The sequence below is a fragment of the Pelecanus crispus genome, chromosome 1, assembly GCF_030463565.1.
Source record: "Pelecanus crispus isolate bPelCri1 chromosome 1, bPelCri1.pri, whole genome shotgun sequence".
NCBI classification, from domain to species: Eukaryota; Metazoa; Chordata; class Aves; order Pelecaniformes; family Pelecanidae; genus Pelecanus; species Pelecanus crispus.
Window position 1 is genome coordinate 66,373,393 of NC_134643.1, and position 14,991 is coordinate 66,388,383.

General features: G+C 39.3%; 1 protein-coding gene across 1 annotated transcript in view; it reads left to right on the forward strand.

Annotated features, from left to right (window-relative positions):
* The first annotated feature begins 221 nt into the window (after positions 1 to 221).
* The window catches only part of DGKI (diacylglycerol kinase iota), a 137,094-nt gene continuing 122,324 nt past the window's right edge, over positions 222 to 14,991 (forward strand). The window contains exons 1-5 of the mRNA XM_075705529.1: positions 222 to 239; positions 2,638 to 2,694; positions 3,920 to 3,985; positions 10,071 to 10,142; positions 10,713 to 10,829. Of these exons, the coding sequence (XP_075561644.1) occupies positions 222 to 239; positions 2,638 to 2,694; positions 3,920 to 3,985; positions 10,071 to 10,142; positions 10,713 to 10,829 (330 nt within the window). The remainder of the gene's footprint in view (positions 240 to 2,637; positions 2,695 to 3,919; positions 3,986 to 10,070; positions 10,143 to 10,712; positions 10,830 to 14,991) is intronic.

Here is a 14,991-nt window from a genome sequence, read left to right on the forward strand (position 1 = left end):
TCAGAGGTTTTTTTCAATATGCAGAACAGTTGAGAGCATGAAGAGAGAAAAAAAAAACCCACATGTTGCATAAGGAGAGCAACATCTCCTGTTTCACAGCTAAGTTTTTTTCCTCCTGGGAATAGCGCACCTCCATGAACACACATCTCCCTTTCCTCTTGCAGAAATCTGCTCTGCGGAGGAAGTGTGCTGCCTGCAAAATTGTGGTCCACAATGCGTGCATGGAGCAGTTAGAGAAGGTAAGACATTGCCATCTTCTGGAGCCTGATGCGGACAACACTCATTTAATTCTTTCATGAGGTTTTGGTCTGGAAAACACCATAAGCCAAAGTAGGTTTTCATAGCTGTTTTGACAATATAGTTGTTAAAAAGTTTACTTAAAATTCCAGCTTATTTTTTAAAATAGATTTCTTCAAACCCTGTGAACCATTAAAAAAAAACCCAACAACAAAAAAACCCACAGAATGCTTTCACAATTTTTATGATTAAAAGAATAGATTTCCTCTACTTCTACATTGAAAATTGAAGCTAGAAAATGCAGTATCCTTTCATGCACAAAATTGGCCTTTCAAAAGTCCTTAACTAAACCCAGCATAATTCATCTTATGACAGCTATATTATGAGCAGTGCAGAATAAGATGCTACTATGAACATTTTTCACTGTGCTTACTAGACTATACTGTTTTGTCCTCAAAACCTCAGAAATTAAGTTCTTGTTTTTAAAATGGAAAACATCAAACCTCCTTTATAGTACCATTATTTCTGTGAGCATCTGTCCTGCTTCTCAGTTCCTCCAAGGAGCCTTCCTTACCCCCAAGGGCCTATAGAATATCTATCGCTGAGTTCTCTTCCCATCAGTGATTCTTCTTTATTATGGCCTAATTTTTAATGTGTCAAAGAAATTTACCCCCGCTGTTTTTCTTTCTTGGTGGGGTCTGTGTAAAGAAATATAAGTGGGAATTTCCCCATTGATTTCATTAAAGATTAATTTTCACTCCTATATGTTTTGCAATGTTGTTCTCCATAAGAGAAGTTGATGCATAACAAATTTATAGCAGCAACCCCTTGGAAAGAGTTTATCCTTTCCAAGTATTTGGACTTGTGTTGACAAATGTCACAGTGATTGCCATATAATACCAAGTTGGAGAGGTACCATTTCCACCCCCGATGATTTTACCCACAGCGAAATTAGCATTAGCACATGCTTTCAGCACAAAATGTTAGCAGTGAATTTTTCATGACTTCCTTCATCAACAGCACTGCTGACTCCCCATAGCCCAGCGAGCTGGTGGCATTGCCAGCCGGAGCAAATGAGCACTTAGATAAACCCCATTCTGTTGAGCTTGTTTATGCCATTCTGGAGACTGTGAAATTCACCTCTTGGCAGAGGGTTGTTATAAAGTCTGCATCCCTCTTAAACCCTGTGGAGTTTAAAACTGGTACATAAGTTTTCTACTTGGCCCTCTCTATGAAGGTGTAAGTTGTAAGTAAAATAAATATGAGCTGGGGGTCTTTCCAGCCTGCCACGACTCAGCAGTGAAACAATGAATTGCAATTCCAGGTGAAGAGCAATGGAGGAAGACTAATATTGCTATGGCTTTTACTTCTTCTTAAGTAATAAGTATTTTGTTTACTTTTTTTCTTTTTTTTTCCCCCTCTCTCCCCCTCCCTTGAGCTATTATTTTGAAGACCAGTATTTATTTATAGGGGAAGGGTTGTATTTAAATTTGCGGAAACTCAATCCTTCTGCATGACAAAAGCATAGCTGTGCAGTATCCTTAAGCATTTTATTCTTTGAAGGATAGTCAACTTAAGCTTGAATCCATTTCCTTTAGTACATCCTTACCTCACATATCCTTTGGCCTTTTCCCATGCCTCTCTCTTCAGTATTTTTTTTTTCCTCTCTGCACACCCCCTGCTGTTATTTCTATTGACTTTCTTTTCTCAAAAGATTTGGTTTTTCTCATAGGACTCCCGTGTTTGTTAAATGCTTTTTCTCTTCATCTTCCTAAAAATGTTTTCTGCTCATGGAAGCTCCTGTTGTCCTCTTTCTGTCTTTCCTCTCACATCTGAAGGAGGCAACACCACTGCATGAGACAATACAATAGTCCCCAAATGGTTTGTGATTGGCGAGGTGGTTAAAAGCAGCCTGATCTAAGCAAAAGGCAGAAATTTAGGGTAATTTGCACAGTTCTTCATGTGAATGAAGATTTCTCCACAGATTTTGTTTATGAAGACATAAAGCTGGGATGTGCAAAAAGGTCTTACAAAGTTGGATTTCCAGCTCCTATTACCTTTTGAGACCTCAGTTTAAGTCCACTTTGGTTGCGAATGATCTTCAGAAAAAACAGGTGAAGCAGTTTCCTTCTAGGCAAGGGGGAGACAGTTTAAATAGTTGAACTGAGCAGGAAGCAATAGCATTAGTGAAGATTAGGGCTGCATAGAGATCTAGCAAAGAGAATTATTATGGTATATGAAAAGAGATTTTCTGGCATGCAGGTAAGTTACTTTGTTCAGCTACTGAAGCTAATATTTTAATAGATAATAAATATTTTGGAAGTCTGGCCTAGATCAACATATTGGAATAGGTTCTCTCTCAGCTCACTTTCAGTTCTAACAGCTTTATTTTAATGCCAGATTAATTTTCGCTGCAAACCAACTTTCCGAGAAGGAGGCTCCAGATCTCCAAGAGAAGTAAGTAATGGATAAATGATGATTGCTTTTCATTTGATTTGTGTGCTGATCCACTTGGTGTGGAGCTGCAGCAGTCCTTTTGTATTCAGAGGAGTCTGAGACAGAGTATTGGTTCCCAGTGGGACATGTTCTTCTCCCAGAATAAATGTAAAATGAATTCTAGCTGAAGCACTCCATTACTTACACTGACAGAAACCATTTCATCTTTCTGTTGTCTCTTTTCCCGTTCATTCAGCTATTCTTTCTTTTTTCTTTTTTGAGTAGCATTTCTTTTTTTTCTTCTAGTATTTTTTGTTTTTTCTATTTCCCTCTCCTTCCACTTGCCTCTCCCTTCATTTTCTTTTTTTCCCCTAGGAGTATCTCTAGTGTCCTAAGATTTTTTTTTTAATAAAAAAAAAATCAAACATTCAAAAACCTTATGGTTTGCCTCTAGTTACTACATGAATTCAGCTCCTTTGAAGGTGCTGGGTATTTATTGTTGTTATTGATACATTTATATAGGTCTTACATAGTTAGAAGCCAGTGTTTCAAAAACACCTCAACTTTTATACTTGATTTGGTGGCCAGCTTGCTCTTAGCAGAGGTAGCTCAACTCCCTGACACTGTGCTTCAGCGCTGGCTGGCGTAACAGCATGGTGCAGGCAGACCCCTTCTAACCCCCTTGCCTACACAGAAAGAGGGGCAGCAGTCCTGCTCACCCTCCCATCCCTTGCCTACCACTTGCTGCCATCCAGGATGTAAGTAGTCCAAACAAGGATAAAAGCCTGCTTCAGTGACTGCTCCTTCCTCCCCTCCTTCCCTTCTCCTGCATTGACTTGTTATTTTTTTGCACTATAAGGCTGTATTTCCAAGCAGAACAGAGTGGGGCCCTGCATTGTGGCTGGACACAGCAGTGTTTGGGCACTTCTGTGCTCTCTATTTAGGTGCTGATTATCTCTGCATCATGTAATGAACTTTCTTCTTTTTGTAGAATAGTACTGAGAGAGTAGTTCTGGCCACATTTCAACACGGATAGAGAACACCACCTCACCCTTACTCTTCCTGCAGTTTTGGTTGTGTCTGGGGTTTCCCATGGGAACTGCTGCATTTTCCTCCAGAAATGATTGCATTGGCTGAAGGGCCCTTTCCTTTGGTGTCTGTAAAGCCATTTCACACAGATTGGTACCTTTGAGTGCAAGCTGTCATTGCTTCCTAGAACACACGTTTTTTTGTCCTTCATTTACAGAACTTTGTCCGACACCACTGGGTGCACAGGCGGCGGCAGGAGGGGAAATGCAAGCAGTGTGGAAAGGTAAGATTTCCAGTACAGCACAAGCACAACACTGGGCATTTATGAATTCAGGGTAGCCTGTAGGTCCTTCTAGTCACTGAACTTTTTCAATCCTAAACACTTGGCCTCTCTTAAGCAGAAAATGACAGTCTGATACGTTGAATGGTAGCAGCTCTGATTTCCCACATGGAAGGGAAAAGGCAGCTGCATCTGCAGGAATGAGCACATCATGTATTGGGACACTGCGCTGCACTGGCTAGTGAAAATGAGGAGGAGAAAGGCTGTGGCTCCTTGAGCTTCTTTCTTTGTTAAGCTAGTCCTATGCCAATACAGTGTTCTCTCACAGTGCTGTCCTCTGTGCCAAAATTGTGATGGCCTATTTTTTCAGGCTTTTGGAAAAAGACTTTTGCTTTCTTTCTGCCCCAGCAGACACTAAGATTTCTGAGACTGTTTCATATTTCGTCTGCTGCATAGATTGTAAAAGTTTATTTCTAAAAAGCTGTAAAAAGGGGTAAGAAGTACCTTAGCTGCTGAAGACCTTTCTTCTGAAATATTATGAACCTCTAAAATCTGTTGAGAGATATTTAAAAATTAAATTAACACAGGGGTTTAATTTTCCTTTCTCTAGCACTGTATCATACTTTTGCCTCCCTCTAAATATCAACTAGTAATAAAGACTGTGTCTTGTCCCATGGCACAGCACTTAAGTCAGAGGAAAATCAGATTTGTATCTGGATGCTGATGTGGATCACCAGCTGCAACAAACCATGCAATAAAAATGTGATGCCCTTTTATAGCAAGTAGCATGCAAACGGTACAGCAAGGCACTTTGCATGCAGTATTCTTGTGGTATGACTTTGTAGTGATATTGCCTTCCTCCTCTTCCATTTTGGCCTGGATCTCCCCTAGAGGCATTAGGAGTTGATTTTGCAATGGGAGTACTTACTGCCTATCATATCAAAACTTGTGCTGGGTACGATCATGTGGGCAACGTGACCAGTCCATCCTAAAATTCCTATTGGTCCTGACTGGTATGGAGAAGTTCAGAGGAAATCACAGTTTTCCCCTTAAATAAGAAATAATCAGTTAAGACTAACATGGGTGTATTGTAGTAGAGTTCTTCTTTTCTTTGTCAAGAAACAGAAAGGATTAGGGAAAATGATAACAAGAAAAAAAATCCCATTATATTTATTGGCCAAGTAGTCTCCTATTACAGCAAAATACTTGTCTGTCTCGTGCTCCGCTGTTACATTTCTTATACCTCTGAGTGAGAACCATCTTTTATATTCTCTTGTCATGCACTAAGAAAGGAACTATCATTGAAATGGAATGGAAGTAAATTTAAAGCAATAAAAGAAAGTATTATTCATGGAATACCTAATGATTCTGCTAGATCTCATTGTTGTGTAATATTAGTCCTATCCCATGTCTGGAATTGGGTGGTTAAATATTTTAATGATCATTAATAATAGTATGAGTAAAGAAAGTAGAAATGAACATTTAGGATATACCCATCTCATGCTTCAAGTCATAAGCCAGTGGAAAAGAATTAATGCTCCCTAACATCTTTAGTGTGGCTTTGTGGCTTTATATTTTGTGTGCCTTCTGTGCCACAGTTGACACTTCCTGAGAGCTGGAGAACAGAGGTGTCTCTGTCAGTGTTTCACCTCAGATCAGAAGTGCAATTTGGAAGAAATTTTCCTGATTGTCATCACTTACCACGGTTCACATGTGGAGCAGTCTTGCAGCAAATGAACTGAATTCCTTTTAAATTAAACTTAATTGAAAGTTAACTCTGCAGTTACTAATGGGCATTCAGTCCACAGGACCAGACTATAGCTAGTCAAAAATAAAATTCTCTAAAAACCCTTGTGTATAGTGTCCTCAGTTCCAACAAAGCTTGTGCTCCCACTGTTACACATCGCTTGCTAGCACAAATACAGCTTATACAGTTTTCTTCTCTTCTCCTTCCCAGGGTGGGATTTCACTGCTGTACTGCAAAAGTACTATATGCAGAAATTGGTGCCAGGGAAGGTGGGCTGGAAAGTCTTGTTCAAAATCTTACTAAGTGCAGTGGAACCAAACGATCCATTTCTGTCTACTTGCTGTGATGATTCCCCTTTTTTTGGAACTGGACACTGTAATAGAAGGATGGCCGTATCTCTTAAGACAAAGTACTGTTGAGCCCAGTATTCAACAGTGGCTTATTAGGAAAAGCATAAGCAGGGGCAGGTGTGTAGTGATGCATCCCCAAAACAATCTCCTGGCTAAGAAATTCTTACAGAATTTTTGTCTCATGAATTTCCAGGAATGGTGGCTTTATATTTAGCAGCCTATGATGACTTTCTCTCCCGTGATGTTGTCTAGTCTCTCCTTGAGTTCCTGTAAAGCAGTAGCATTTACAACATCCTTTAGCAAGGAATTCCCAAACTTAACTGCATGCTGTGAGTAGAACTGCATTTTGATTGTTTCAAACCTGTCGCTTACTAGTTTTTTCTAACACTCCATAGCTCTTGTGTTGGAAGTGATGGTAAATAAAAGCTCCCAAACACCATTCATGATGTTTAAGAGCTCATTTCTTTCTCTTGCAGGAGGGAAAAAAGATAGTTTTGTAGCTTTTAGCTGTTATTAGCTATTTGTTACCTGGGATCATCAGAGAAATTGGGATTTTCTTTTTCTTTACATAATACAACATAAGAACATTCAGACCATGTGGGCCAGCATCCAGTCCATGACTGTGTGCAGTAATAGAAGCTTAAGGATGAATGCAGAGTGTTCTTTTCTTGATATACTTCCAGTTACCAGTGTCTTAGGGATTTTTTGAGACTAAGAATGCATCTGGACCTTCATGCTAAACAGATACTTTATTTCTTTCTACTTTCTGCGGTGTCCAAAGCCGTGTGTCTGCTATACACACATAGTGTGCAGCTACAGTGTCTATCTTTTTCTGTTACAGGTCCCTTTAAAGGCCTGTAGATTGATGCAGAGCTGCATGTTTTCCCTTCATATAATGGCAGGATTGAACTTTCTGGTAGTTGAAAGGCAATTCTAGTTCTTCACTATTTTAGCAGAGATCACTATCTAAGTGCTTCTGTTGCTGTCTGTATTTGAGCTGTAATAATACCTGGCTCTCCTACAGTAATGTTGGATTGGAATATCTCTAAGAGCATTAAAAAGGGAATAAATACCATAGGAAAATACGTGCAAAAAAAAATTATTAGCAGCCCTAACACTGATGTGAAAATACTCTTTAATAAGTACATTTGAGAATATAACAAAAACATGTTGGAGCTAGTAATACCTATGTGCTCTGTTTGTGTGCACGGGTGTCTATATTAATGTGGACTTCAATCCCAATTATTTAGACAGATTGTAATCACCAATACAAGCTAGGGATTCAGGTGCTCTTTTCCTGCAAATATATTTCCTCTGGTATGCACAACTTTATTTCTGCAGGAGCAGCTCACAGCATGGGATTTCATGTGTTGTACAGGAATTGGGTGCCTGTGAATCAGGGCTACTGTTAGGCCGATATTCTCACAAAGGTGAAATTTTTTATCCCAAAATTTCTGAATTTGTGCAGAAGACCTTCTTGCATGACCCAGGAACAAGATAGCTGATTTTTAATTTTCGTGAGAAGGAAGAAGAAATGATTTCTGATGGAATATGGGGGGCTCCAGTATTTCAACTTGATAGTCCCCATCAAATCTCACTGTGACCTGCAGTGCACTGCTTTATTTCATCAGTTCCTTTATTTGTAAAGCTAGTTTTCAAATAATTGCTCTCTTACCTCAAACATGTATCCTTAGGACGAATTAGCTCACATTTGTAAAGCAATTTGAGGAAGAAAAGTGGTGTTTCATTGCTACTTATCATTAATATGTTTTTATTGCTGTATCATTTTCTCTAATGACTCCCTAAAAGCCAAATGGCTTACTGAATAAATGAAAAACGGTCCATCCAGAACCAGACAAGCTGCTCAGTCCATATGTTTAAAATACACCACTGATGGGCTGTGGAATTAATGTACTGAATTTTACATTTTATTAGTGGAGGTTTTGGGAGAGAAGAATTTCTCCCCCGCTTGTTACAAAGCCGTACAAAACAAAACATTTCGTGCCTGTGAGAGGCTGAAATAATTTTTTTAATATACTTTGGGACAAGAAAGAATAAGATTTGTGAGAAATATTAAGAAGCACTCATCTAAGTGAATGAGAATACAGCATTTTGTCCAGTGTCAGACCTCCATTCCAGCACTCATGCCATCATACTGTCACTCTGTTCTTGTGCCCACACTGAATGGCAGACTAGATCTACCCAGCGAGAAGCAGCTGGCCAGCTTGTCTTTGTGAAGCCATTTGACCACGCTCCATTACTAAACCTGAATATGCCAGATTGCCATCATTATGAGGAATCTACTCTTTGAATTTCTCTGAATGTAAAACCTGAGGCATTAGGGGAAGGATTAAAAAAAAAAAAAAAATCTAGGCAGAGGTAACACAAGCCTCTTTAGGAGTAGGCCTTAGTTGGTAGTGTGGTCTATCTGGCAAGCTGGTTTGAATACATGCTGGGGACGCCTGAAGAAGTATCTGCGATGTGCACTTCTGCATGGTGGGCAGACAGGGATAGGTTCCTCCTCTTCAGAGTATTGATGAGGTTGTCCTGAACTACCACATATGGACAGATTGTAGCTCAATCCCGCACTTAAGCAAGACCAGTGCATCTCTGGATGTGCTTTTGGTTGTTCATTTAATTCTCTTCTTGGTGTGCTTGACATTGTCATTGCACTGCGCGCTAATAGGCTCATTTTTCCTGCAGGTGTACATCTTCCTGTTCATTTCCATAGCAGCTAGGATAAGAAGGACATTAATTATAGAAGCTTTGAGGAAATGTCCTGTTAGATGTTACTAAATCAGATTATTATAACTCCTTGCACTGGGTCTTGGGCATTGCCCAGCATGCAGGAGATTTACGTAAAACTCAGCTTGTCGAAAACTGGCTCACAAATTCATGACTTGGTAGAGAGACTTTCAGTTAGAAAACTCTGGGTGGTGATGGGCTACTTAATGTAGTAGAGAGGGTTGATAGAAGCCAATGAATGAAGGATCGAGACAACTGCAAATGTGAAATAAATCTAAGCAGTGAAGGTGACTGTGATAAACTGTTCAACAGAGTTCTGGACTTTCCATCTCTTCAGCCATTAACCCGAATCAGTTTTTTTTCTGGCTAAGATAAGCTTTAACTGAATTCACATTTTCAGGCTGTAACTCCAATTGCCATTTGTTGCCTGTGTTATATGCAAGAAGGGTGTATATAACCCAATGTTTTTTTCCAGCCTTAGAATTTAGAGCAAAGTGATATGTCTGCTGAAATTGCATTCTACAAAAATGAAACTATTCTGTGGGAGAACAAAATCTCATATTTGCTGGTAATGTTGGGCTTTTTCCCCTCTTTAAAACTATAAAGAAATATTTTCTTTTATATCTGTTTGATTTGAATCAGACAGTCTTGGTTTTTGGAACTTACTAAAAAGATTTTGATCTGAGTCAGCGCACAAAAACAATAAACAATTTCTCAGTCAGAACATTTCCACACAGACACTGTAGTTGATTCCACTCTGTATTTAAAACCAAACCAAACCAAATCAAAACAACAAAAAACAAAGAAAAAGGAAAATTCAAATTCTTTGTTCATATTTAGAGCAAAAAAGACTGCAATGAGAGAATGTTCTGTTCAACTGAAAAATCTGAATTTTATTCAGGTTTGTAGAAATCCATTGAAATAGGCATTCCTTCCCTGCTTCTTCTCCTTTTCCTTCTTTTTAACTACAAAAATAAAGAAAAAACATAACATTTTGGATAAATGTCTTTAAAATATGTGCGTGAAAATGTCCTAGTTGAAGAAACTTCTCTGAATCCTGTCATTATTTTACCTTCCCCCTGCGCCCCTCCCCCTCCCAAATGTTTGGTATCTAAGAGCTTTGAGGCTGAACCTATGTATCTGACTGCAATGAACTGATTTAGCCTAGCACAGTCACCTGGCAAGAGGTGAAGTAAATTTTCTTGTAGTCAGGAGGAATTTAATCCTTTTTTCCTGCTTATTCTAGGGCTTTCAGCAGAAATTCTCCTTCCATAGTAAAGAGATTGTGGCCATCAGTTGTTCCTGGTGCAAGCTGGCGGTAAGTGGGCAATACTCAAGGAGACTGGTAGCAGCATCACTGAATTGACTGCACTGCAAGCAATTTCGTTTCTCCTGTCTCTCAGGGTTCCCTCTCTGTGAATCACCCCCAGTTTTGCCATTTCTGTTCCTTTTGTTCAAAGACACCATAACTCCACCTGGCTGACACGAGTCCTCTAGGAGAAGAGTCTTGCTGCACTATGTAGTCGCTGGCGATCTCCCATCAAGGCCCTGCTGCTGCTAGCTTAGAGAGCCAAAGGGCTCTTGATACACACAGCTGCATCAAACTAGGTTGTGGTCTTCAATCTGTGATCTGTGTTGAAGTAGGGGTGATTGGGTTTTTGGGGGGTTTGGTTTTGGGTTTTTTTTTTTTTTTTTTGCAAGAAGGCATGGCTAGGGAAGATGATATTTAGTTATATGTTCCTAAAACTCCATGGTTTGAAGGACTTGAACATGGTGGAGTTAGGAACACTGCTCTAGTTTTTGTACCATCACCCTCCTCTTCCTCTTCATGCTTCCCCTTTGTCTTTCTTGGCCTCCTGATTGACTCCACTCTTTTCCTCTCTTCCAGTTTCATAATAAAGTCACCTGTTTCATGCTACATCACATTGAGGAGCCGTGTTCCCTGGGGGCTCACGCTGCTGTCATTGTGCCTCCCACCTGGATCATTAAGGTGAAGAAACCTCAGGTAACTGCATGCTGATGTCTGTCTCTGAAGCTGTAGGGCTGCGCAGGGCCAGCCTGGCTTCGCTGCTCGGTACTCCTTCACTAAGGCATGCTTCTTCAACCCTGTCTCTATCCCTGAAACCCAGCATACATCCATGGTGATTATGAACCTGTATCCTCCCGCCCCTCCATCCAGCCCTTCAGCAGGTTTCCCTGTTTGGGATGATTAGCAACAAGCATAACTTTTGTTCTGAGCAAATGCAGCTCAGGTTTGTTCCTCTAACTGTGACTTCAGCAAGCATACTGCAAGAAATCCCCTGTGTTGTAGGCAGTCAAGCATGTTTCATTAAATAGAGCTGAGCAAATACAGGGAAAAACTGTTCACAAACATTCACACAGCTTTTGTAATGGATGTGATATATTTTAGACAGGATACTGTCTTGTCATGAACACAATAGGGAGAGAAGGTATCCAAAAGAGAGCTGGCCAAAAATTAAAAGGGAATTCCCATCATGCAAGAAGTATGTTGTTCTTTGAAAGTCTGTTTTCACTCCAGATTGAACTGAAACAGACAAAGACATGCTGAACATATCAGGGAGCCAGAAATGCTAGTAAAAGTTTTATTTCAGAAGTACTGAATGTTTGGACTGGATGATCAGTGGTTGGAATGGATGATCTTAAAAGTCTTTTCCAACCTAAACGATTCTGTAAGTTTTTCTTCCTAAAATGAATAGTGTCTGGGACACTGAAACTTGCCACTCACGTTTTCTCGTAATTTTCCTCCATTGACAGGAATCCTGGTTTTATCAAGCAGTGATGTGCAGTTTTTACTTAGTGTATCCATCCTTGAAGTGACCCAGGGCTTTCTGGCTCTGTGTCCTGGTTAGCAACAAGAAGCAGAGAAGTTCAGGCTGTGGGCAAGGCACTAAGACGCAAAGAGTCCCATGGAACTGGAAGAAGGTCTGAGTTGGGACACTGGTTGGTCTTTAGTTACAGTTTAGGGATACAACTGTCAGATTTGTGGGTGAGTAACACTTCTAACAAGCTGGATATTGAAGATGAGGCGGGGAAAGTATGGAGTAATCAAAAAGTCAACCAAAGAGACCACTGTTTCTCCTTTAGGTCTAGAACAGGGAAGGTCCCTAGCCACCTCTCCTCTGAGAAAAAAGGTTTCTTTGGCATTTTTGTTTTTCCCCGCACTCTTCTTTCACTGTTAGTTTTACTCCAGCCTCCTCCAGAGAAATGTTTTCTTCTTCTCTTGCTGAAGAGTCCTTGGCAGGGACTTAATCTGCTTTGCTAATTTTCAGCACCTGTGTAGTATTTGGCACAAAAATGAGGCTGGGTCCTTTTCTACATCCTTAAAGAGACCGTATGGCCAGTTAGTCTTAAGTCTTTTGATCCCTGGGCATCACAGCAGACTGTCTGGAAGCTCTGCTTTGGCCATTAGCCACAGAATTGGTAACTTGAAGGGTTCGAGGTCCAGAGGTGGATCCATGCGGTAGAGATCCTTGGGCTGAGAACCACTAGGAAGGACTTCCTAACTGTTGCAGTCCAGACCTGGAAACTGGGTACTGCCAGGGTCCTTGGGCATCTTGTACCCTAACCATTTAACTACAATTATCCCCATACACATGGGAAGAGGGAGATAACTGATCTGAGAACCAGCTCCCTGTGGCCAGAGGTGCTACCCTCTTCCTAGGTCTGATAAGGAAATGAAATCCTTTTTCACCCAGCACATTTCCAATTTATTTATCATTCAAATTGTTTTAAACCCCATTTAAAAAAAAACAAAACAAACCCAACCAAAAATGCTTTTGTATGCTTTTGACTATATTTTACAAAAGAAGAAAAATTATTGAATTTGTTATATCATTTTGTGGCTTACCAAAACCCCTTTTTGTGAGCTGGCAATACACTGCAGTCACCATTCTCTTAACCAAAGTAATGAAAATAATATTAAAGCCAAAAATACTAATTTTAATAAAAATAAAATACATTAATAAAGATAGACATATCCATGTCTGACCTTACTAAAAGAAGCCTTTCTTCGATCTTTTTAATTCTTATTTAATTTAATTTTTAGTAAAAAAAAAAAAAAAAAAAATTGACACTTGTAATTTTCTTTTGATTTGGCATTTGGTAAAAGTGGGGTACCTTCCTTATAATATTTTTAGAAAATTTTCTTTCTTGTCAATTAATTTTTCAGAAAAGCTCAAGTAAAAAAATAAATCTGATCCAGTTAATTATAATTCGTAGGAAAAAAGCTTTTAAATAAAGGTTTAAAATGTTACATTTTAAGAAAATGTTAGCTTTGTGTGCCTGAGTCATGAGTGGAGAGGAAGTTCTTCAACCCAATATTCCTTCTCCATCATGTCTCGAGTCCTTGAAGTTTGAGGTCAGTACCATGCAAAAACTTTATCTTGAGTAATTGAAGCATTAGATAGATCAAAATGGTATTTAGCACAGACAATGGACGTTATTTCCATGAAACTTCCTAACAGTACCCATTGCAGTGCTAGTTCTGGGGAATGCATCCTTATTGCTGTAGAAAATACTGGTGCATCTTTCAGATGTGTTTTCAGATTTTTGGCAGAAGTCTTGTTTTCTTATTTATTTTTTTTTTAGGAATTATTTTCTCTCCTCCTGCTGTTTCTGGCCAGCTCTACTTCTGTGTATTATGACCCTCTTCACCCTATATACATGTTTGGTAAACACTATCAAATATTGACTGCGTTCAATCCACAGAATATAAACAAAACATTCAGAATTTTTTCTTAATTCAGATAGTAAATAAATGCGTAGCCAGCAATCTGTTTTTCACAGATTCCACAATCAGAATAAATTTGGCTAGAAGCCTTCTTATTATAAATTATTTCCTCAGCTCTAATTAACTCCTCACATTGGTCACAGGCAACTCCTGAACTGAATTCCCTACTCATATGAAATTTATTTTAGTGGTGCCCTCATCCTGTTTGCTGGTTGTTTCTTTTAAGCAAATAAGATGGCTTTTTGTAGCAAAACCTTGCCCTGATTTTTAATTTTTATTTCTCTTTTTATTGCTACAAAAATGGTTTTCCATGCTTAGTATGTACAATGTGGGTCACCACCTTTCAAATATTGCACTTGAATAAAGAGAACACTCCCCCTCTGATTCCCAGCAATGTTGTGGTAATGAAACATTACAGTGTAATTGGTTAAAGACAAATCTCTGCTGACAACCTATGTTCTAAATGGGGAGCTTTTGCTTCTTGCAAGCAATTGATTGCAAGATGAATAATATTCAGAATGGTTCAAATAGCTTTGGGATCGGTGGTAGCCCTGTACGTAATGACCATTTACATGAATGGAAAACTGCTAGTATCTATTCCATGTTATTCATAACGTGAGCCATTTCTGTAACTTTACTGATTTCCAGTGTTTCTGTACTGTGTTAGCAGCACTTTGATACCAGATCTGATTTCCTGGGGTTCAAATCAATTCCATCTCCTAATTTGTGAAAGCAGGTCACCCCTGTTGACTGGTGGTATTTTGTTATAGGTGAGGTTTGGTAGCCCAAGTAGTGTTAGCCCTAGGAATGGACTTGCTATGGTTATGTTGTGGGAGGAAAGTAGATAATAAGGAGGATCTGGCTGATTCAGTCTGTCTTCTATTTGGAAAGGCAAAGGAAATAACTGTAAAATTCCAGGTTTTTTTGTGTTCAAGGTGAGTAAACATGGCGTTTTCTTCTTCTCCTCCTTTGAGGACCTTGAAAAAGTGCTAGCGAGTATTTATACTTCTGGGTTTATTTCTTTATTTCCTAAATTGCTGAGTGCAGCTGGCTTGTCTGATTGTGGTTTGTGAACAACCAGAAGATGGTCAAGATTGGTCTTACCAGAGGCTGTTCGTTATTTAAATCACTTGAAGCCCAGCATGCTAAAAGCCTTTGAAAATAAAGGCTGAAATGTTGTAAATTAAAAGGTTGAAAGGATTTGCTTGAGATAGTCTGTGGCCCTCACACCACCCAACACCATACAAAAAGGACTCAAATTCTTCTGTTCATCTAGCTGAGCTTGCTTAGAACTATAGTGACCATGCAATAATACCAAAAATGTCTCTTTAAGATAGGCAAACTGACATCCACAAAGGAGAGGTTTCCTCTCTAGAGGCAAATTAGGATTTACATATGGTGCCCATCTAAAGGTATG